This window comes from Juglans regia, chromosome 7 (genome assembly GCF_001411555.2).
Source record: "Juglans regia cultivar Chandler chromosome 7, Walnut 2.0, whole genome shotgun sequence".
Lineage (NCBI taxonomy): Eukaryota > Viridiplantae > Streptophyta > Magnoliopsida > Fagales > Juglandaceae > Juglans > Juglans regia.
The window spans coordinates 20,377,954-20,401,523 of record NC_049907.1 but is presented as its reverse complement, the minus strand read 5'-3'; the positions used below and the strand labels follow the sequence as shown (position 1 = coordinate 20,401,523).

Below are 23,570 nucleotides of genomic sequence, written 5' to 3'. Positions count from 1 at the left end.
AAACATCTATAACAATATAATCTAAAACATCTATAAAAATACAAACAAATACTATAATAATATAATCTAAAACATCTATAAAGTATAAACATATAATCTAAAAGACTAAAACATCTATAAAAATATAATCTAAAACATTTATAAAAATACAAACAAACACTATAACAATATAATCTAAAACATCTATCAAAATAAAATTATGATTTGTTTATAAAAAAAGTAACAAAAAAATAATTAAATTAAATTATAAATATAAATGAAAAAAATAGTAAAAGTAAAATACCGAGATGAGGCCCTGAGGGCAGTGGTCGGCGACGTGCGATGCGATGAGACGGAGGGCGGTGGACTGCTGGGCCGCTGGCTGGCCGTCTGGGACTCAGGTGCTGCAGTTGTGTGAAGCCGAAACTCGAAGGGCAATGGGCGCCGCAAATGAGAAGGAAATGAGACTCTGAAACTAAGGCCAAAATGCTAGGTTTTATTTTTGTGGTGAAAGTCCAAATTTGCTCCTAAGAATTTGCAAAAATTTAAAAAATGCCATCAACCTAGCTGTTGAAAATCATACAGGCCGAAATTTATGTTTCGGCCGAAACATAAAATACCGGCTGATACAGTCATGTACCGGCCGATACATCTAAAATTTTGACCGAAACGAAATATTAATTAAACCGGTACCGGCCGACTGGCCGGTACGATACCAAAAACATTGATTGAGAGGGTAAAATAGTTTTTTCCATTTACATATTCTTGCATTACTCCGTTACTGTCTTAGTGCATATTTGGATTGCTTGAAATATAATTTATAATTTTAAAAATAATAGTTTATAATTTAATTAATAAATTTTATTATTAAAAAGTTATTTACTGTTTGATAACCATATATTTAAAACATTTTAAAATATTTTATATTTATTTGGAAACAAATTAAAAAAATACTTTTGGATGTAAAAATGACTATTATTTAAATTTTAAAAATTATAACCACATCTTTAAGAATCTGAAAGTTGTAATTATTTAAAAGTTATATGGATATTTTTGTCTATTGATAGTCTTTTTAAAATTTGAATTACGTTCCGTATTATTCAGAAAAACACGTTTGAAGGAAAAATATCAAAATGATAATTTTTCTTCAACGCATTTTTTAACTTATTTAATTTTTTTTTAATATATAACGCCCAATCAACCTAATTTTTTTTAATTAAAGAGCTTTTAAGGTTATTTAAATATTTTTTAAAGAGAAACATTACTTTGCCCTCCCATTTGTACCGCTCCATTTGATTGCTTAGCAAATTTTTTTTTTTTACTTAGTGATGAAGGAAGTGATTTTTAGTGTATTAGTGTATTTTTTTTTATTTTTTAAAAATATTTAAATGTATTAAAAAAAAAAAAATCACTGGACAGTAAAGTGGGACGGATAGTAAAACCCCAATCTTTTTTAAAACTTCTGCCACAACCCAAAACAAATTCTTACTGTTCATTAATATTTAGAAGAAAATTATTAATTTTATTAATAATACATCTTAAATTAATTATATTATAGAAGAGAAATACTACTTTTGGTCTTTGAAGTTTGTAACCTGACCATATTAACCAAGGAAATGCCAAGTGAATCGAGAAAAGGAGACGGTGCATTTCGTCAATTTTCTTTATTAAATTCATTCCTTCTCTCGGTGCCTGTAAAAGGGTACTTTTAATCGATATGTTGATTTTTTTTTTTAAAAATAATTGATCTATAAAATTATTTAAATTATGCAATATCAATTAATATAATTAAAAAAATATAAAATTAATTATAAACAATATAATTTTAACACTTGCACGTTAAATACGTACAAGGTAACAAGATATATCATTTTTGTATATTGAAACTTAACTTTTAATTGGATAGAAATGAAGTTAAAAAATTATAAAATAAAAGGAAAAGCTCAATAAACCGATACACGTCTGTGATGTGTGGATGTTTGCAGATTCACTAATCCAAATTATCAGAGCCGAATGCGTAATCACTTATGTCATCAAGCAATTAACAATGCCATGTGCAATTGTATGAAGGCAGTGCCTAAATTGAAGATGATTGGAATTTGGGTGATATAAAATACTCATCCTACTGTATTGAAGCTTACTCGTTAAACAGAGGTACATATTCACAACAATTTCACCTAAAATAAAATAATAGTAGCTCATCCCTATTTTTATAACAACCACAAAGACCCCAAATCCTAGCATGACAAGAACTCCTAAATTTCCAGCATATTTTGTATGATATACATGTTTGGCTGCCAACCACCACATGAGACCAAGGGAAAACTATACTCCCTTTATTATATGTAGAAAATAAGTGAACAATGCAACCTAAATTAAAAGAAAATAAATAAATAAATACATACATGGGGAGGATTTTACTTTCCTATGTTTTTTTTTTTTTTTTTAATATTTTATAAGTTGGGACTTTTGCTGCAGTTAAGAATGAGAAGGGCAGTAGAGTTGATGCTGGGAGATTTGTATCCAGACATGGCAATTACCTTATTTCCAAATCTTAACAGATTTGTCATGACTGGCGGATGCAACCATCCCTGTTACTGGTGACTGTGCCAAGGCTGATATCACACACTCGTGAGCTTGAATTGTCATACATTTATTCACAGCCAAGTTCCAGAGCTCCAGAGACTGCGACCAACATATATGTAATAACATTAGCAACATTTGATGGAAATCAGCTGAGTCTCAGTTGTTGACAATTTAGCTTCAGAGAATTGCCAGTCGATTGATAACAAACAAATGATCATTTGTTTATTTTTATTCTTTCATCCAGCACTTGGGAGGAAAAGTACAAGGCAATTGATAATACTGATATGGGACAATAACAAAGCAAATATCACCTGGTAGCCTCCAATGACCAACAGAGTCGAATAGCTTGGGTGGAAAACACAAGAATGGAACATGTTTCCACTGGAACTGAGCTCGTGAATGCACTCTCCAGATGCTAATGACCACACCCTAACAGACTCATGACTGACAGATGCCAAATAATCTCCAGTGGTGTCCCAACAAACGGAGTGCACTTCTGTTGAGTGCCCCTGAAGTTTGAAAGACAGGGCTTTATAACTAGTAATTGCAGATTAGATTGAGCAATACAATTCTAAAGTGATTTTATTACACGTGGGAAAGAGGACTTCCAATAGCTTCCTTCAACTTTTCCTGAATTGGACAGTGATATCATACCTGCAACGAGTGTGTCTGCCTATCAGTCTCGACATCAAAGATGGACACAACATTCTCTGCAGCTGCAGCCAGAAGCTGTCCAATTCTCGGCTGAAATCTCACCTGTGTCGAACCTCCCTGGTCATTTAACTACAGTGGATCAGAACACAATAAACAAAATCCAACAAAGCCTCAAAATTTTATGAAGAAACGAAAAATAACAAGAATGTCCCAAAACTAGCCTTGGAAATATGGTTGGAAGAATACTGATTAATTTTCCAGAAACGAATTTCACTGTTGGCATCGCAAGAGCAGAATAGGTCATTCTTCTTAGGGTGGAAATCAAGGGATGTTACATGTGATGTGTGCCCTGCATACGCCTGTAGGCAATAACTCGGCTGCAAGAAGAAACTAAATTAAGCGCTTATGGTAAATACACCAAAATGTTCATCACTAGTAAAATGATACAAGATGAATAAAGTCAATCAATTTGAACACCAACAGTTATGTAACTATCCATCAGAGACGTACGGGCAGAAGTACAAAATTTAAGAACCAAAAAACCCAGTGATCCATCATAAGCCCAGTTGATCCATGCAATTTACTGTGTAGAAGGTTCAAGTTGTCATGACTGCAAATAGAACTTTTGCTTTGGCTGATGTATTTACTTGTAAGAACAATGAAAGCGCATGTCATGGACAAACTATCATTACATAATTGACTATAAGCAATGCAATAACTTATCTTTGTAGATGTTGAAACTCCACGAGGCAACAACAAATGAAACAAGGTGGTTTGTGTGTGTGTGGTTTTTTTTTCTCTGACAGTAATAGTTCGTAATTTCAATTATCTACCAAATATATATATATATATATATATGAGTGACCCAAAACAAAAAGATGCAACCCCAGTACGAGGTAAGCATATAAAAGAAACACCAAGTACACAATAATCCTAGCATCTAAAGTTTCATAGATCCAAAAATTCAATCAAAGAAGTAAAAAGCAATGGGTTGAGGAATTTACTTTTGCAGCATCCCAAAGTCGCACAGTTTTGTCAAATGAAGATGTTGCCAGCTCAGTCGAATTTGGTCTGAAGCGAACATCAGTAATTATCAAAGTGTGATCTTCCGGGGTGCTATCAGTCTGTAGCGTCTCCATGTTCCAGAGAACAACCTAACAAAAAAAATGATAAGAATACACATCTCTCTCTCTCTCTCTCTCCCCACTTTTTGTTGGGGGGTGGGGGTGAAATCATATACAATCTTGTTGCCCTCTCAAACATAAGTTCTGTGTGAGCTCAAAAGACTCTCATAAGCTAAAAATTAACACACATACTTGCCAGGAGGCAAAGTGGCAAGCTAAAAATTCATAAAGGATCACATTAAATTTCTGGTGCAGTTCTCATTCCTAAGAAGATTGGGACCTTGGAGGTGAAGGATTACTGGCCCATTAGCCTTGTGAATGTGATATATAAAATTATTTCTAGGGTGCTTGCTAATCACTTAGGAGAGGTTTTGGAGAGGATCATTACAAAACCCCAAAATGCTTTTGTTAAAGATAGGCAAATTCTGAATTCAGTCCTCATTGCTAACGAATGCCTAGACAGTAGGCTAAAATCTAGCCAACTGGGAATCCTATGCAAGTTAGATATGGAGAAGGCATATGATCATGTGAACTGGAAGTTCTTACTCTATGTGCTTGGGAGGTGCGGTTTTGGGGAGAAATGGTGCTCATGGATTAGATCGTGTATTTCAACTGTGAGGTTTTCCCTATTGGTGAACGGCTGTCTACATGGTTTCTTTAATAGCTCTTGAGGTCTAAGTCAAGGAGATCCTTTGTCTCCACTCCTATTTGTTCTTGTCATGGAGGCACTTAGTAAAATGATTCTAGCCTTGGTGAACAGTGGCTTTATCGAGGGATTCTCGGTGGGTAATCCTAATAGGGGCACCATTAACTTATCTCACTTATTGTTTGCAGATGATACACTGATTTTTTGTAAGGCAAAAAAAACCAAATTCGAACACTAAGGGCATTATTACTTTGTTTTGAAGCGGTTTCCGGGTTAAAAGTGAACTTTGATAAATCAAAATTGGTACTAGTGGGTAACGTTCCTAACATCCGGCAACTGGCTAGTATCCTTGGATGTAAGGTTTCCTCTCTTCCCATGAATTACCTTGGTCTTCCTTTGGGGGTAGCTGCAAGGTCTATATTGATTTGGGATACAGTGGTGGAGAAGATTGAACGCAGATTGGCATGTTGGAAGAAATCATATCTCTCGAAAGGTGGTAGGATCACCCTTATCAAAAGTACTATTTCTAATTTACCAACGTATTTTTTTTCATCTGTATTCCCAATTCTAGCAAGTGTGGCGAACCGTATTAAGAAGCTGTATCGTGATTTTCTTTGGAGTGGGATAGGAGAAGAATTCAAGTATCATCTAGTCAAGTGGGATAAGGTATGTCCAATCTCTTCAGGTGGGTTGGGTATTAAAAACTCGAGGATTTTCAATCAAGCCTTGCTCGGGAAATGGTTGTGGAGATATAATATAGAACCGGAAGCCCTATGGATGTTAGTGATTGATTGCAAATATGGAAGTATGTAGGGGGGGTGAACTAGGGAGGTCCATGGGGTTTATGGAGTGGGAATTTGGAAACACATTTGAAGAAGGTGGGGGATCTTTAATCCGCATACTAGGTTGGTGTTGGGGGCGATGGATCTAGAATAAGATTCTGGACTGACCTATGGTATGAAGATCAAGTCCTGAAGGATTTATCCCCATCAGTTTTTAGGATTGCAGGTGAGAAAGATGCCTCGGTGGATAAATGCATGGAGTCATTTGGGGAACAAGTCCAGTGGAACGTGAATTTCGCGAAAGCCGCCCAAGATTGGGAAGTTAGCAGCTTTGAGGAGTTCTTTGTTCTTTTATACACTATGAGGCAGAGAACCCAAGGAGCAGATAAGATGTGGTGGATACTCATAGGTAAAGGTAAATTCTCGGTCCGTTCTTTCTATAAGTCGATTACACAACCATAAAATACGCAATTCCCTTAGAGAAAGATATGGAGAAACAAAGCACCTCCAAAAGCGGCATTTTTTGTATGGACAACAGCATTAGGTAAGATCTTGATGACAGATAATCTACGGAGACATAAGGTGATCATAGTAGATTGATGTTGTATGTGCAAGAAAAATGGTGAAAATGTGGATCATTTACTATTGCATTGTGAGGTAGCTGGAATGTTATGGAATTAAGTGTTTAATAGAATGGAGTTAGCTTAGGTTATGCCTGCCACAGTGACAGAGCTTATGGCCAGTTGGATAAATCTACGAGGTTTCTCACAAATCTCAGCGGTGTGGAAAATGGTCCCGATTTGTATCATGTAGCGCCTATGGAAGAAGCGAAATGACCAGACATTTGAAGATAAGGAGCACTCACTAGAAGAACTTAGATTATTTTTTGTTAGCACTCTTTTTCTTTAGGCCACAACTATAGATTGTTGTGGCCTCGATTTTCATGATTTTCTTGTTTCTATTACCTCTCTCTAACTAGGTGTGACTTTTTGTATACCATATTGTGTACTTGGGCTATGCCTATTCATATCAATATAATTGTTTCCTTATAAAAAGAAATTCTGGTGCAGTTGCTGAAAACATAAAAAGCGAGATATCATGCAATAATGTCAAAACAGATAAAAATCCAGTACACAAACACTAGAAGTTCTAGATATTGGCTTCAGGCACATCTGTTAAAAGATTCAAACCATGGTGGAGATGTTTCTAGATACAAAAGTTAAAAATTCATTCTCGTTATCTTCTACAATACAATCAAGATAAAGGCTGTTAAGACTACTAAACAATAACAGAAAAAGATTTTAGATAACTATGCCACAGTTATAAAGGCACATCAAAACAAACTCCTGGCATTTCACCATCTTACCAGGATGATGATATGGTGATGGCCCAAATATTCTAATTTATAATAGTTTAGCCTTTCATATATCAACCTTTTTTTTGTGACGGAGAATCCTGGAGACTGTGCAAAACGCAATGTCTTTTACCCGGTTAAACCCTGGACCAGTGTAACGTGTCCCCATCTCATGGATCAAGTAAATCCTCCACTATTCACTGATGGGACATGGCTCCTAGAAATTGTTCGCACCCAAGAGTTGGAACCTTAGACCTAAATGGAGCATATCACTAAAACTAAACTTAACGACTTGAGTCGCACCCAAGAGTTTGAACCTTAGACCTAAATGGAGCATATCACTAAAACCAAGGCTCTAACGACTTGAGCCGACCCCTAGGGCTTGCCTATCATATATCAATCTTTCTGGGCACTTTCACAATGTTCTGCCTTTACCCCCATGCTTTTGAGCAATTCCATGTGTGTAGGAGATTAAAACTTGTCCACAAAAATAAAACTTTAAATCATATCCAATTTACATGTAAATTGCTCTCTCACCTCCTAATGTTCTCTGGTTGGGCTATATATAATAAATAAAACAATGAAATTTATAGTCATAGTTAAAATCCTTATAAACAACTAACACTGTCTCTGAGGCCAACAGCAAATAAGAGAAAACTACAAAATGTGTCCAATTAAACAAAAAATGTAAAACAAACATGGAAAGGAAAAAGGTAGAAGATGACTTATAGTTTTTTCCCCAATTGCAGCAATTTTCAACTGTTGTTTTTGTCTTTTACTTAAAGGTAAAATATTTGATCATTTAATTGGGATTTTTTTCTTCAAAATACACAGTTTATGATATTACTTGATTCCAATTTAGGTGTCAATTTAATTGGGATTTTCTTTGGTAACATTGCTCAATGTGTTCATGATATTACTGAGGCATTGCAGAAGGGCGGTTAAATAAATTGAGGTGAGAAAAGACACTGACAAACACAAGGCACTAAATACAAGATTCTGTGACGTCAACAAGAACCAGAACACTAGTCATAAGATTTTTTAGCTTTAATCAGTAGTGTGGGAGTATTAATTGATCTACAATTTTTTTTTTTTTATAATTAAAATAAGTATTTATTCATCTAAACAACTGTCAATTACAAAACTTGCCATTACTATAATAAAAGATTGTAAACAAAATAATCAGCATATGTAGAAACAGTAATTAATATTTCCTCTAATTTGGTATCTTCAAAAACTCGGAGTCTATTTCTTAGGCTGCTACAATGCATCATACCTTCTTGTCATGCCCAGCACTGGCCAATAACTTGCCATCCGAAGAAAAATGACAGCAAACAACTTTGCTGTTGCTTTTACGTATAGAACTGACTTCATTGAAGGAAAAACCTAAAATAAGGAGAGACAAATTGTCAGTTGCAGTTAATTTAAACACTCATCACTGCTCAAACCATGAGACCATAGTTTACCTTTAGAAGTTTCTGCAGCATGTTCAGAAGTGTTCTGTTTCAATGCACCAAACAAATCCCTTCCATCTCCATCATCAGGCGAGAGAAAGGATTCCACATTATCTTCTAAAGAGCCAACATCTCCAAAATGATCCATGTCTTCCTACAATTCAAGACAAAGTCATCAACGGGTCTTGACTTATCATGTGCTGTTTCTGGCTAAACACTGAACACAGGCAGATACTTCTGAACATAAACAAATAATGGGTGCAACATATACCCATGCAAGTGTAGAACCTTAAGCAAGGATCTTCAAGAATCCTTATCTAAGACATGATTGGTGTGAGCAGCATGAATACATATGGAACAAGCTAGCAATGCAGTGCATTCTGGATGGATGCTATATTTTTCTTTTTTGGAATAGAGTATTTCACATTCAGAAATGTCATTCCAAACCACAGATCCTAGATGAGTTATAAGCTTATCACTAGAATATGTCACTTTACGGGGAGTGCAAGATCCCACCACAAAATGGGCCCCACCATAATCAAGTAATTTGTGCCATTACATTTTAAAAATATTGCTGGCACTTAATCCTTGATATACAATCTCCAACTAGCCAATACATTATGGTAATCTTAAATGGCCTAAATCATCTCCCTGGAGTAAAATTTGATATCTGAGGTGGAACATATTAGCTTAACTTGAAAACATCGTGCACATTAAAAAAATACTTCATATTAGGTATGCAGGTTACAAAATCTCAAAAGTTTATATACCAGCTGGTTTGTGGATGATGCAAGTCCACCTGCACCATCTGCACCGAACATCATTAAACCTTTTGACACACTACCAACATTCTGCAGATTACCAGCCATGGCAACTCCATCACCAGGAGTATGCGTAGATGGAGTTGATGGCTGAGAGTTTGGCGAAGGACCGAGCGTATTTCCTGTGCCAGTACTGTTAGCAGCTCCGGAAGATGAAGGCCCTTTCCTTTTGTGGGTATTCTATTACAATAACAAACAACCAAGTTACTAACTTGCAATAAATAACCAAAAAATACCATTATGAAACAATTGTACCTCCAACTCAAATAAGTTTTTGAAGACAGCAAAATGATATAGGTAGCAGAAGAATAAAAGTCTTTAAAGGATTATGTATTAGTGAACAAAACCTGTTGCACTTGCTGTGGATGCAAAGGGTCCTGTTGTTGAGAAGAACTCTGCTGGATTTGTGGCATGTTTATCTGCTCAGAAACACCAAAGGCTCAGATAAAGTTACAAGACAGCTCATTGGCTACCCTTAAACAACAACAAAAAAATTGAAAAATCAGTACCATTTTTGGTCAGCCCAATAGTTTTAAGTTTCACAAATAGACTTAATAGTACAAAATCATCATATCCTAAAAGAAATTAGATTATTCACATAGGTAGGATGATTGGTGGAACCGGTACATAGAACAGTGATCTAATATTGAAAAAATAGTTGGTGCATACTATGTGAACTCTTCAAACAGAAATCTCCTCAACAATCAGAAATCTGACACCAATGAGAATTGTTGGTGTCATATTTTAGTCAGATTTAGAGCATCTATACACACGTAAATCTCATATCATCCTGTGTCAACGCACCAAGGAGGGAAATGCAATTGATTGGTTAAGATCAGAACTAAGAACTAAAATTTGTTCTATATGTTTTTATCCTTGTTTATGGAGAGCACGTGGGCATGTGTGCCAGCAGAAACGGAGAAACTTAAACAATGCATTCCAATGCAGTATGGCCAACCAGAACTTCCACTCCTCATAAGATTCAAGTCCCAAGGAATTTGGGACTAAGAAAAGAAAAATAACGGAACATAAGAAATAGCATGCTCTATTTTCAGGGGTACAGTGCTACAGTGACGAATGAACTGGATAAAAAATTGTATTGACTTGAGACAAATGAGCATGATGCGGAACTCAAAGAACCATCAAAAGTGCAAAACTAAAGAAGTGGTTATAAAACTGGTCTAATTTCAAGGCTGGGGTAAATCTAAAAACCTCAAGCATTGATTTGGTGGGAAGATTCTAATGCGGGTCCTATATGAGAGTTAACTTAGCTTCTAGTTATCTTCTGTTTGGTTGGATACCGATTAGTGACGGGTTTGGGACCTTTTATTTTTCTTCTATTTAAAAATAATGTTATTGAGATTAGTTTTTTTCAAAGGTCAAGGTTGTGTGTGGTTAAGACACATTTGATATGCAAAATACACCCCTGGAATGGCATAGTTATTCCTGTAGAATAACTATTCCATGGTTTGGTTGGGTTTTATGATGCTCCTAAAAAATGAGAAATAACTATTCCTCTTAAGAGATGAGTGGAATAACTATTCCTGGGGTAGAGGAATGTAATTTCTTTTTAAAAGAACCCAATATTTTCAAACTTATCAGTTTGAGGGTATTTTTGTTCTCCTCCACATTGGCCTATCTTACTGGATTGTGGAGGTATTCATAGTAGTAGACGGTATTTTAAGTTTGAGAATATGTGGTTGAAATCAGAAGGTTTTGTGGAGAGGGTCAAACAATGGTGGATTTCTTATCAGTTTGAGGGTACACCCAGCTTTATTTTTGCAAATAAGCTGAAAGTTTTAAAAAGAGATATAAGAATATGGAATAAACAGTCTTTCGGCAATGTGGAGGAGAACAAAAATACCAAGTGGATGGAAATACAGGTGTTAGAAAGACTACAGGAGGGGAGGCCTCTTATTGAAGAAGAACAAGCACAGAAAACTTTGTTGGGCGCAGATCTTGAGAGGATAATATTGCAGGAGGAAATGTCTTGGCGCCAAAAGTCAAGAGCATTATGGTTAAAGGAAAGGGATCGGAGCACGAGGTATTTTCATAGTATTGCAAACTCGCACAGAAGAAACAATAACATTGAGGTGTTGAAAATTGAGGGGGTGGAGTGTAGAGAAGAAGAGGTTATCAAAGAACATGTGGTTGATTTTTTTGAAAAGATACTTACTGAACAGGAGGGGTGGAGGCCTACTCTTGATGGGTTGGTGTTTAACATTATTGAACCAGGGGATGTGGTCAAGATGGAGAGGGCTTTTGATGAGGAAGAGGTTCTTAATGTAGTAAGAAAAATGGTAAAAGACAAGGCCCCCGGACCGGATGGTTTCTCTATGGGTTTCTTCCAAGAATGCTGGGAGGTGATTAAAGAAGATCTTCTGAAGGTGTTTCAGGAGTTGTTCTCGTTTGGAAAATTTGAGAAGTCTTAATTCCACATTCCTTGCATTGATTCCTAAAAAGGCCGGGGCTATTGAGATCTCGGATTTTCGGCCTATCAGCTTAGTGAATGGAGTATACAAGATTATCTCAAAAGTGCTTGCAAATCGCTTAAGTGAGGTTCTGGGAAAAATTGTGACTAAGCCTCAAAATGCCTTTGTTAAAGGAAGACAGATCCTCGATGCGGTTCTAATTGCCAATGAATGTTTGGATAGCAGATTGAAGGAGGGAAACTCAGGTATTATGTGCAAGTTGGATATGGAAAAGGCGTATGACCATGTTAATTGGGACTTCCTCATACATCTTTTGGGTAGGTGTGGTTTTGGTGAAAGGTGGAGGTCATGGATTAGGTGGTGTATCTCTACGGTACGGTTTTCTGTATTGATTAATGGTAGCCCTGAGGGTTTCTTTCAGAGTTCTCGTGGTCTGAGGCAAGGGGATCCGTTATCTCCTTTACTTTTTGTTATTGTGATGGAGGCACTAAGCAGGGACATTACTACCATTTCTCACTTGTTTGCAGATGATACGCTTATTATGTGCGAAGCTGATCGGGACTAGGTGCGGGCTGTAAAGGCGTGTCTACTGTGTTTTGAAGCAGTGTCTGGTCTAAAAGTGAACTATGATAAATCTGAGATGGCACCGATTGGAGAGGTTCAGAATATTAGGGAGTTGGCTGACACGTTGGGTTGTAAGATAAAGTCTCTTCCTATGACTTACCTAGGATTACCTTTGGGTATAGCTCCGAGGGCACGCTCGATTTGGGACACAGTAATTGAAAAAATAGAAAGGAAACTGGCAGGGTGGAAGAGAATGTACTTGACAAAAGGGGGTCGGATTACTTTGATTAAAAGCACACTTTCTAATCTACCTACTTATTTCTTATCTTTATTCCCTATTCCGGCAAGTGTGGCGAGGCGTCTTGAGAAGTTATAGAGAGATTTTCTGTGGGGTGGAATGGGAGACGAGTTTAAATTTCATCTGGTCAAATGGGAGAAGGTATGCCATCCTATCTCCAATGGCGGTTTGGGTATCAAAAATATGCGGCTGTTTAATTGGGCGTTACTTGGTAAATGGCTGTGGAGATATACCAAGGAGCCAGAAGCCCTATGGAGAATTGTGATAGAAAATAAATATGGTGGTTTAGGGGAAGGTTGGTGTACTAGAGAAGTTAGAGGGGCACATGGAAGGGGGCTATGGAAGTATATTAGAAAAGGGTGGGAGGTTTTTTATCGACACACGAGATTTTAGGTGGGGTCAGGTGCCGTGATCAGATTTTGGAAGGATAAATGGTGTGGTAACAGTGCCCTCAAAGAGTTGTTTCCTATTCTCTTCCAGATAGCAAGTGCCAAAGAAGCTACAGTGGCAGAGGTTATGGGAATCTCAGAAAGGGGTATCCACTGGAATATCAATTTCAACCGAGCGGCACAGGATTGGGAGATGGAGATTTTAGCAGAATTTTATAGTTATCTATACTCTTTTAGTCCTAATACCCAGCATGAGGATAGCCTCTGGTGGATTCCTGCAGGAAAATGGGTTTTCACTGTTCGTTCCTATTATAAGGTCCTTACACAAGTGCCAGGGGCACAGTTTCCCTGGAAAAGGCTCTGGCGACACAAGGCCCCTCCAAAAGCTTCTTTCTTTGTGTGGACAGCGGCATTAGGCAAGATTCTTACTACAGATAATCTGAGAAAGAAGAGGATAATTATCGTAGACTGGTGTTGTATGTGTAAAGGAGGAGGTGAGGCGGTAAATCATTTACTCTTGCATTGTGAGGTAGCTAGGACGCTCTGGAATGAGGTATTTCAAAGGATGGATCTCGCTTGGGTTATGCCGGAATCCGTGGTGGATATATAGGCGTGTTGGACATTTATCCGAGGTGTGCATCAATTAAAGAGATTTGGAAGATGATTCCTATTTGTATCATGTGGTGCCTGTGGCAAGAGCGAAATGAGAGGACGTTTGAAGACAATGAGAGATCGATGGAAGAACTAAAAATTTTCTTTTTTAGGACTCTTTGTTCTTGGGCCATTGCTGTGGACTTTAATGGCATGGAACTTCATGATTTCCTAGTTTCTAACGGGCCTTTATAAATAGGGCATACATTTTTGTAACTGGCAGTTGTTGCCTTTTTGTTAATAATACTTATCTTATCAAAAAAAAAAAATATTTTCAAACTTAAAAATATATATTTTTTAGATAGCTTGGAGGTTGACCACCCTAAAATAAGGCGAGGGTGGAAAACACCACTCCGATAGGCCATGGGGGTGATCGAACCACCCTGCAACCATTGGTTGTGATGCTTTCCACCCCTGTAGGCCATCACCATTGGGATGTAAAACTCTACCCCCAATATCACATAATGGTTGGGTTTGTGGTCTGACCACCCCCGCCCCTTCTTTGAGGGTTGCTGGCCACACAAAGTGACTTTTGGAAAAAAAAAAATTCAAAAAAAGAACATTGAGAAAACAGTAGTTTTGGGGGAAAAGACCATGGATATTTTACGATGTTACTCTAATACCAATGGGAAGCTTATGTGCTGCACCAAACAAATAAATAGGAATGTCCACTCAAATAGAATAGGAATGTCCATTCTGCATATTAAACACACCCTATGTGAATTTTGTAATGATTTGTATCATTAATGGCATTTTCAGAAGTCTGCAGGTGGTTTTGGATTTTCCCTCAAACCCTAGAAAGTGTGGTGCTTTCTTTCACGAAGGATTAATTGGTAGGAAGCTACTAGTGCAATTCTAGGACTTGGCCTTTTATCACTACTTTTCGCTGTGATTTCCAGCAAGTTAAACCAGATCTGAAGACCTAATTTGGGTAACCAATATGCCTTTTCTTATTTATTAACCCTAAACATAGTTTTCCTGGATCTACTGAAAGACCAATGCTTGATATGAAACAACAAGGACTATTTCTGCAGACAGTGAACGAGAAACACTTGTCCAACTGAACAAAATTTACCTTTGATGAAGTTGATTGCATTGGAGAACCTATGGACCCATCATTTGCAATTGATTGGCCATCTTTTGCATTCATAGAGCCCCTAGACAATCCTCTGAACCTTTGAGGATCCATATCTCCATAGATAGGCGAACTACCAAGGGTTCCTTGTGCTTGCACCTGTGATAAGAGTTGTTGCTGTGGCAAAAGCTGGAACTGATTGGCATTCTGTAGGAAAGGCTTTTGAACTTGTGCACCTAAACCCGGCCGAATTTGGTCAATGCCCTGAATATTTTGGCAAAAGCTTCAGTTAAGAACTTGGAACCAATGAGACATTTTTACATGAATATCTTGCACGTGTAGTCCAGTATAGAACTTACAGTTAAAGGCCACCCCTTCAATGGCAGACTGCCAACTCCAGAGTTCAATCCTGACAAAAGCAAAGACAACAAAGAAATATAAAATTACTCAAAGCATGACCTATGACTTGGGGCTGCTGACTTAGCGGCAGTGAGACGGAAAATTTTCTTTGTCGTCAAATCCATTAGGAGATGCAGATCCTTAGTACACCACATTCACGCATTCACAATTCATGGGACATTATTGATAGTTCTGAAAGGAAATCTATTTGCTTGTAGCTCGCATTTGATACTGAATAAAGCAAATCTTGGTTTTTGTTTCTCTAGTGATAGACCTGCAAGAGGGGGGAGATGGCAAGTATCTAGATGAGATCATGTCTTTTTAGGGCTATTCTGTATTTATAATGCAACTTCAGAAGTTACCTTCCATTTCAGTTGGAAAACACAGCCAGATGTTTAGGTAGTATAAGTGATCAAGGTCATATGCAGGAAAACTTGCAATGGAGCCATACAATTTCTCAGATAGTATTTCTTAAAAAGAAATAATTTTATTAAAAAAAACTAGTCTATGAAGTAGTTTGTCTATCTGTTCAGGTCAGTACATTTGCAAACTTACCTTCCTGAGCATAACTACTATCTGCTTTAACTCAGGTCAGTAAGATATTACTATAAAAGAACCATCAGTTTTATATTACACAAATGAATACACACTAACGCTAACACCTTCCCTCATCAGCCCAAAATTCTGCCTGGATCCCACAAAGATGTAGGTGGAGATAACATCGAATTGAAATTGAAATAAGGCAGCACTTTTGTTTTGCTGTAAAATGGGGAAAATAAGAAGGATTTTCAGTTGCATATATTTTTCGAGAAACTGTGTTTTCCATTATTTGGTGCCAACAGAAAAAAGAGTTTGGAAAATATTATAGCGGTGTTTGGTTGGTACGAAGTTCATTTACCCACCATCACCACTCTTCACCCCCAAAACCACCAACCCCATTCTTGGTTCTGCAATATGGAGGGTTTTTGCAAAGATTGGGTACTATCAAACAACCTCAAATGCCGCCGCCACCACTCAGATTAGCCTAAAAAAAAAAAAAAAAAACTGAAATAAATGTAAAACAATTAAAACACCACAACATGACAACAACAGCAAAGGGAAAAAAGAGAGAGGAAAGAAAACAAGATCCATGTAGCAGTTGTTGAAAACCAAGGCATTGGCATCCCCATCATTGGCGCGAGGAAGGGGAATTCTGCAAGGTGTGATTAAAGGGTGATGACTAGAAGCCGTTTGGCTATGAAAAAGGATATATTTTTTTATGAAGAACCCTGAAGACCATGCAAACACAACATGTCTTTTACTAGGTTAAACCTTGTCCCGTGTAACGCTCCTACGTCATGAGGATCAGGTAAATTATAAGTTTTTCACTAATAGGATGTCACGCCTAGAATTATTTTGCACCCAGGGTTCGAACCTTAACCGGGAGGGAGCATGCCCCCCAAAAACAAGGCCCTTACCACTTGAGCCAGCTCCTAGGGATTTTTTATGGTTACAAGAATATGTTAGTAGGTGCATTTGTTAGAGGAGTAGTTTGGTCATTTTACGATAATTGTAACCTAGACATATAATGATAAAGTTTTAGCTTTCTCTTTCTTTCCATGCAAGTCTCACAGCATGACATCAGAGCATATTAGGGTTTAACCTCTTCTTCATGATCCTTCAAACCAAATAACATTATTTGCACACCTCATAATTCCAAGTTATTTTACCAGTAACAGAGTACATATGTCTTAGACGATCCCAAATATCCTTGGCAATAGGAAGGCATATAAATGTCACCCTCAGCAGTAAGCTCTTGTGCCTCCACCATATCCTTACCGTCTTCAAATCTAGTGTTGGCTTTCATTTGACTGAAAGAAGCAACTATATTCTCAGCAATAGGAAGGTATACATTTGATTAAAAGAGCCAACTATATTGAGCTTGATTATCATATCATTCGAGATACTATACTCATTGGAGATAAACTTACAAGTTTGGGTTGTAATTGGTTACAAAGTGGGCAGGTCGCGGGTAAGGTAAGCCGAATCAACATTTCCTTCTTCTTACTCTTCTTCTTTTCCATCTCTCCTCTTGCTCTTCTTTCTTCTTCTTCTTCTTCTCCTTCTCCTCCTCCTCATAGACCCACATAGTGCCATGGGCCTCACAGACATACGGCACTGTGGTGGAGACAGACCCACAGCGCTTATTTCAAAGGGGCATGTACATGGGATGGTGGGCTTTGCGCCGTAAAAGGGTCTCTATGTTGTAAACTGTCTCTGCATTGTAGAACAGTTTGATCTAAGATCCAATCAAGTATGCTCAGATCTGAGTTAATGGTCTACTTGGAAGTGTTTGACTGTTTCAATCGGTGGAGTTTGGAAGCTACAGTTTGGATTGGTGGAGAGAATGGACAGTGGGGTTGAAAATCCACCCATACGTTTACTAGGGGCAGAGGCGGGGTGGAAAATGGCCACCCCTCCCAGCCACAAGGGGTGGGGAAGGGTGCTGCCCGCTCGTTTAGGGCAGGAAGCACCCCTACTTGCCATTAAAGGCATTTGATAAAACTCACGGATTAGCTTGACCTTGCCAACCTTATTCATGCTACCAACTTAACTTAAAAATCTTTAGCTATCTATTATTTTAGCATAACAATGGATTAGAAGTCCACATACAGGATCCACATCCATCTTGTAAGAGCAATCAAATGTGCATATCAGGCTTGGCAAGTGGGGGGGAACTTTTTTAGAATGGTACTCCTTGCTGACCTCAAAGCATAGGGCTCCTTGGAAATAGTCAAGTTATTCTATCTGTTTTGGCTAGAGTCAAAGTGAAACAAACAAATCTATAAAACAACATGACAACCAACAAAACACAAGACTCGAAAAACAAAATGAATAGGATCTGAAAAGCTTATATATATATATATATATATATTAAAACATATTCTACAGGATCTGAAAAACTTAAAGTAAACCATCCAAGGAATCACAAGAATAGGTGAAGGGAGAGCTAGGATAAGAAGTAGGCTTTATGGAGTGATGAGGCGCACAATAGGAGAAGATAAAAGACGTTGAAGAAAAATATCAAGCATAGAAAAAAAGAAATTAAAGAATAGAGTCAAGCACAAAAGCCATAGGTTGGAAGGTTCAATTTGCCTTGAAAAGGGTCCATAGAACAGAGAGAACGATATTAGCAGATATTAAAGGCATTGAGGAGCAAAGTAGATCACATAATAAACTTCCTCAACAGGCCTAGGATTTTTTCTTTATTAGAACTTTAATAAGTTAATGAAAGGTGAATCTAAAATGGTAAAAGTCCATAGGAAGGGTTAATTTAGTAGTAATTGTACAAGTACACAAAATCTCACTACAAGAAAATGCTCCACACTAAACATTACAGCATTGACTTCCAAGCCACAGACCCATACCAATCAATGTTCTCTTGCTAACCCTTTATCCTTTATCTCCAGCTAGACATTACAACATTGTCTCCCAAGCCATAGATCCATTCCAATCAATGTTTTCATGCCAACCCACCCGTTGGATATGACTCCTTTGCTACTGAGTAATGTAATAAGGAGCATTTCCTCAACTTCCTTGCTCAGAAAACTACAAATTGAAATTACTTGAACTGTCATTTTCCATTCTATTTATGTTCTATTTATGGGTGAGATTCAACCTAAGATCTATCCAACATCACCCCCTCACCCACCACCTGTACGAAGGCCGATAGCTCCTCTTTATTGAATTACTATAGATGTTTTATGAGCACAATTGTCTCCTATTAAAGATAGCCAATTCATGTGGGACTTGATAAGTCATATCTCCTCCCAAGGAGCCCATGAATTCCATTGACCTTAAGAACCTTCTACTGGAGCTTTGTCTAAAGAGCTTTCTGCTGGGAAGGTGTCATTGGATGTGGAACAACCGACGTCCACACCATGTAAATGGCCAATTTCAGAAAAGGAGATAATTGATGCTATCTCCATGGAAATCTTAAGCCATATTCTATCCCCAAGCAATGTGGGATCCCATATACTACCTTACTATATACAATCCGTGGTATTACAATCTCCAACACCCCCCTAAAAAAAAGAAGAAAAATTCCCCAACATCCTCGTCGTGCCATTTTATTATAATTGGCACGGCTCTAAGTTCAACACTTTTGGTTGAGATTGGCTCTGACACCATTTTTAACAACTCAAGGAAGTTAAAGCCATACTTAGGCCAATGCTCCAAAAGAAATAGTCAATTATATTTGGGGTCCCTTTAAATCATCATTGTAATACCCCATAATGTGTATAAGATGGTAACGAATGGGATCCCACATTGCTTGAACCATTAGAAACTTCCATACTATAACGAGCTTTTGTTTAAAACAGAACCCTAACTACCATTTTGTACTGCAAAGTAGACATGTCAGGTTACTGAATTTCAAAATGCCGTGATTCTTAAGGAAAACTACCCTGTAAACACGTACTACTAACCACATTAGTACTCCAACCACCCCTCGTAACTCCACACTTTGCGGCCAACAATTGTCCTACAGATGATCCCATTCCCTAGCAATTCTCCAAATTCACTCAACAAGCCTTGTTAAAACACTATGAGGTGCCTCACCTCAAGATTCAAGTAGAGAACATACTGCCCATTAATTGACTTAGCAATGCATGGATTTATCCCCCATTCCTTCCCCCAAAAACAAAACCTCAAAAGCACTTTTATAATGATCCAAGGAAAGCCCAAGCCAAAATCTAGGACTGTACTCCAAAAGAACTAGTCAATGTTACAATTGGAGTCCCTAGGAATCATTATAAAGGGCTTATACTTCTCCCTCTCAAGCAATCTTGGATCCATTCACCACCTCTATACACAGTTATACCGTCCAGTGTATTACAAATATTCCTCCTTAAATCCCCTATGTCCTTGTCATGCTAAGCCCATGATAGGTGGCATGGTTAAAGTCTCACATTTATGGTTGAGATTGGCTCTAATACGGTTTGTAATGACTCAAGAAAAGCCCAAGCCACGTTTGGGCCCATACTCCAAAAGGATTGCTCAATGTTACAATTGGAGCCCATTGGAATAATTATAAAGGACTTGAATTTCTCACATGCAATCAATGTAAGATTCCATTCACCCCCTTCCTATACACAATCATATAATTTTTCCACTAATTATGAAGCTACATGGGGACAAAAAAAAGCCCTCTGAGAAAACACCTAGCGAAGCTTCTCGAGGCACTTAACTCCATGGGAAAGAGGAATAGTAAAATGTGAAATAAAATGCCAGGAAGACTAGGAAGTGCACTCCTAATCAGGAGTTAAAAGTGTATCTTATATCTAATTCTTCCTTTTTAGAGGGATTTGACACTAGATACTTTCTATAATAAAAATGCAATTCTATACCCTTGTTTCAGAAACATTGTACAAACATTGCCCACCATTGCCCTAGACATCATGTAAGCCATGCATGGCTTATTATGCTTGTTTTCTGGATTCAACACTAATTATTGGATCAATCACATGTTTCCCAACTTCGCTTGGTTAAAATATATGAATATGCGATGAAAAGAAGCTTCTAATAATAGAATGATACCTCAGTCACCTATTTACACTATAAAATCAGGTGTGAACAAGAAAATAGTATCATCATGAATGCTTATTCCCTCATAACAAGTAATAGTACCTGTATTTCCTATTCCTGGTTTTGACTGCATGATTCCCTGTGCATAAATTGGAGAAGGATCCATAGGCAAGGATCTCTGACCAGCAGACATGTTAACTTCACCTTTGATGTCCTAAGAGGCAAAAAAAAAAAAAAGAACCAATATTTCAGACATTTACAAAAGAAAAAGAAAGGAATAATACAGGACAGTAGCATCATGTTGTCCAAGTAATTACAGTGTTCTGTTGACTTCGTGCCTGAATTTGCTGTAATGCAGCAGTCACACTTCCAGAGTTTCCTTGGACCAGCTGACTGCCTCAGAAAGATAAGCCAATAGATATTAAACTACACATAAAAAGAATATCACATGAATCTAGTTCAAAAAAATATACTGGTAACCCCACCCAGGATGATTAGTAGTTGTCTTGAGAAGGGCCATCCTAGCATCAAGAAGTGGTTGGGATGTCTCTGAATCCATTGGATGACTATGCTTCATGCGCTCCTCATACATTTTGGCTGCCAATGCACTAGCAGTAGACTGGCCAAGCATTCCTTCGGAATTTACAGCATTTACCGCACCACCAAGGGGAGGATGATTAGAATCCCTTCGTTGCAACTGCGCTTGACGCATTATTTGCAACTGTTGCATTTGCAGTTGCTGCTGCTCTTTTGCTTTAATTTGTTGAGACTTCATATCATGACCATACAGAGTGGAAAAATCAATAAGGAGGCCGGCATCAGATGCAGAAGCAAGCTAGCAGTTACACATAGGCATAAAATTTAAAGAGACACCTCAATGTAAGCTGCAGCAGGCTCCGAATGTTTTTCATTCGTCCTAGCAATGAAAATGTCCCAGAAAACAGACCACCATTCAAAAAGAAACCCGCCAGGAGCATCAATTGCTGCATATACAAGAGAATAGTTATATATATTTGCTAATCCCACTAGTGCAAATTATCCAAACCTGGGTTGACAATAATGAGATTGAATCTTGTTTAAATTCACTCGGGTAAAGGTCATTCTTAAGAAAGTTCAATTTTGTACTTCTAATTATATTTTACAAAATATAAAGCAAATTCCAGTATTTAGTAAGCTATACATTACCTACGGGATCCGGGGCAACCTTCCCTTCGGTCATGAAGGATTTTGCGGTGGCATGCAATTTTTTCTTCATCAGGTAATCATATATATAAACATCAAGCCTATCAATATTTAGCAAAAGTAACAAAAATTATTTTTTTTGACAAAAATTATAAGGATTAAGGACCCATCATCAGAAACGTGACACCAGCAGCATACGCAACAACTGAAAGGATAGTTAGCAATCTAAAATGTACATTTTATCCGCTTCCCAATTACTCTGCGCCATTGTTTCAGGTCCGAACCAAACCTAAACTGCACAAAACCAAAGACATCCAAATGCTCCTCAATTACTACCTCTCGTTATCCCAGAACCAAAACTATAATCACATAAAATATGAATTTTGAGAGAGAAAAAAGGTAATTGGATTAAAAGTGCATTGTTGGGAACCAACCTCAAAGTCAACACAGAAATGGATCAGAGCCTATATTACCGGTCTTGGACTTGGCGCGGGGACGATCACCATTGACCAATCATTCATATCTGAATTTAAACAAAAATCAACGAAATATTTAAAATTCATGAGTAAGATCCGACAATTAAAACAACTGTAACAATCGAATCTCAAACCTGAGAAAGTATCGAGGGTTCGGGATCAGAAGGCTACGAAGTTTGCAAGGGGGAGTAAAATGGTTCAAAGTTTAACAAGGACAAGAGTGTGATCTCGTGGAGTTTGGACTTTAGAGGCCTCGAAATGGTGAAATGGACGGCAGAGAAAGGAGTCCCAACGTCGGCTCATGGAGTTTGGACTTTAGGGGCCTCGAAATGGTAAAATGGACGGCTGAACTAGTCCGGGTTTGCCACGTCAGATATGACCAGGCTATTTTAAATTTTAAAAAATCTACACAACCTTTCATCCTCCACACATCACATATTTTTTAAATTTTATTATTTTTTTCTTTCATCAAATTTTTAATATATGAATAATGAATAGAAAAATAAAATTATTTTAAAAAGAATACATTCAAAAAAAAAATTTTAAAAAAATATTAAAAAATATAAAGATTTAAAAAAAAGGTGGTGTGTGGAGGTTGGAGACGTTGTGTAGCATTGCTCTTTAAATTTTTGTATTGATGGAAGGATTTGATTTGAAATATCTGACCATTTTTGTTTTCATGTTGTGTTGTTATGAATGTTCGATTATGTAAAGAAAAACTCTTGTTGTAGTCGCCTGGTGCAGTTGTGGGGCAAATTGTTTTGATGTGGATAAAATAAAAACACACTGTTTTATAATCTTTTTGCATTTCCCCAGATCCCTCCATCCTTCCATTTTCCTCTCTTTTTGTGTTTCTCTCCCTTGATTTATCTCTCTCGAAGATGAAGTCCATCTCACCACTACTCTTTGTGTTTCTCTTCTTAGAAGACGAAGGTCTCTCTCAATTTCCCTTCCATTTTTCTCCCTCTCTGTATTTCTCTTCTTCAAAGACGAAGACCTTCCATTTCACCGAGTCATCTCTTCATTTTCCTTCCATTTCTCTCCCTCTCTGCGTTTCTCTCCCTCGAAGACGAAATGGAAGAGAAATAACCATAACCCAGTCCCTTTCCCTTAATCTTGAACCCATAATCCTAGAAGAA

At 37.5% G+C, this 23,570-nt stretch overlaps 1 protein-coding gene across 2 annotated transcripts; it reads right to left on the bottom strand.

Moving 5' to 3' along the window:
- Positions 1-300: 300 nt before the first annotated feature.
- Positions 301-22,741, bottom strand: LOC109004057 (transcriptional corepressor LEUNIG_HOMOLOG-like). Of its 2 annotated transcripts, XM_035691908.1 has the most exons (20): positions 22,566-22,712; positions 22,390-22,478; positions 22,192-22,249; positions 21,959-22,056; positions 21,647-21,756; positions 21,259-21,542; positions 21,091-21,166; positions 20,876-20,987; positions 15,169-15,218; positions 14,810-15,073; positions 9,748-9,819; positions 9,350-9,580; positions 8,592-8,733; positions 8,402-8,511; positions 4,224-4,373; positions 3,441-3,596; positions 3,220-3,336; positions 2,877-3,074; positions 2,520-2,664; positions 301-454 (listed from the first exon to the last, which is right to left on the bottom strand). In XM_035691908.1, exons 3-19 carry the CDS (start codon positions 22,221-22,223, stop codon positions 2,521-2,523), a joined length of 2,346 nt encoding a protein of 781 aa, XP_035547801.1. In that variant the 5' UTR covers positions 22,224-22,249; positions 22,390-22,478; positions 22,566-22,712; the 3' UTR covers positions 301-454; position 2,520. The 2 variants fall into 2 exon arrangements, with proteins under 2 accessions (XP_035547801.1, XP_018837995.1); XM_018982450.2 differs by lacking the exon at positions 301-454 and having other exon boundaries at positions 2,084-2,664; positions 22,566-22,741.
- Between the last annotated feature and the right edge of the window lie 829 nt (positions 22,742-23,570).

Bases quoted from the DNA above. Each gene is read 5' to 3' on its own strand.
- LOC109004057 (XM_018982450.2), bottom strand. From the start codon at position 22,223: ATGGCGCAGAGTAATTGGGAAGCGGATAAAAT. The intron at 21,167-21,258 runs GTGGGGTTACCA...TTTCTGAGGCAG, and splicing joins ACAACTACTAATCATCCTGG to TCAGCTGGTCCAAGGAAACT. The intron at 20,988-21,090 runs GTAATTACTTGG...TTTGCCTCTTAG, and splicing joins CACGAAGTCAACAGAACACT to GACATCAAAGGTGAAGTTAA.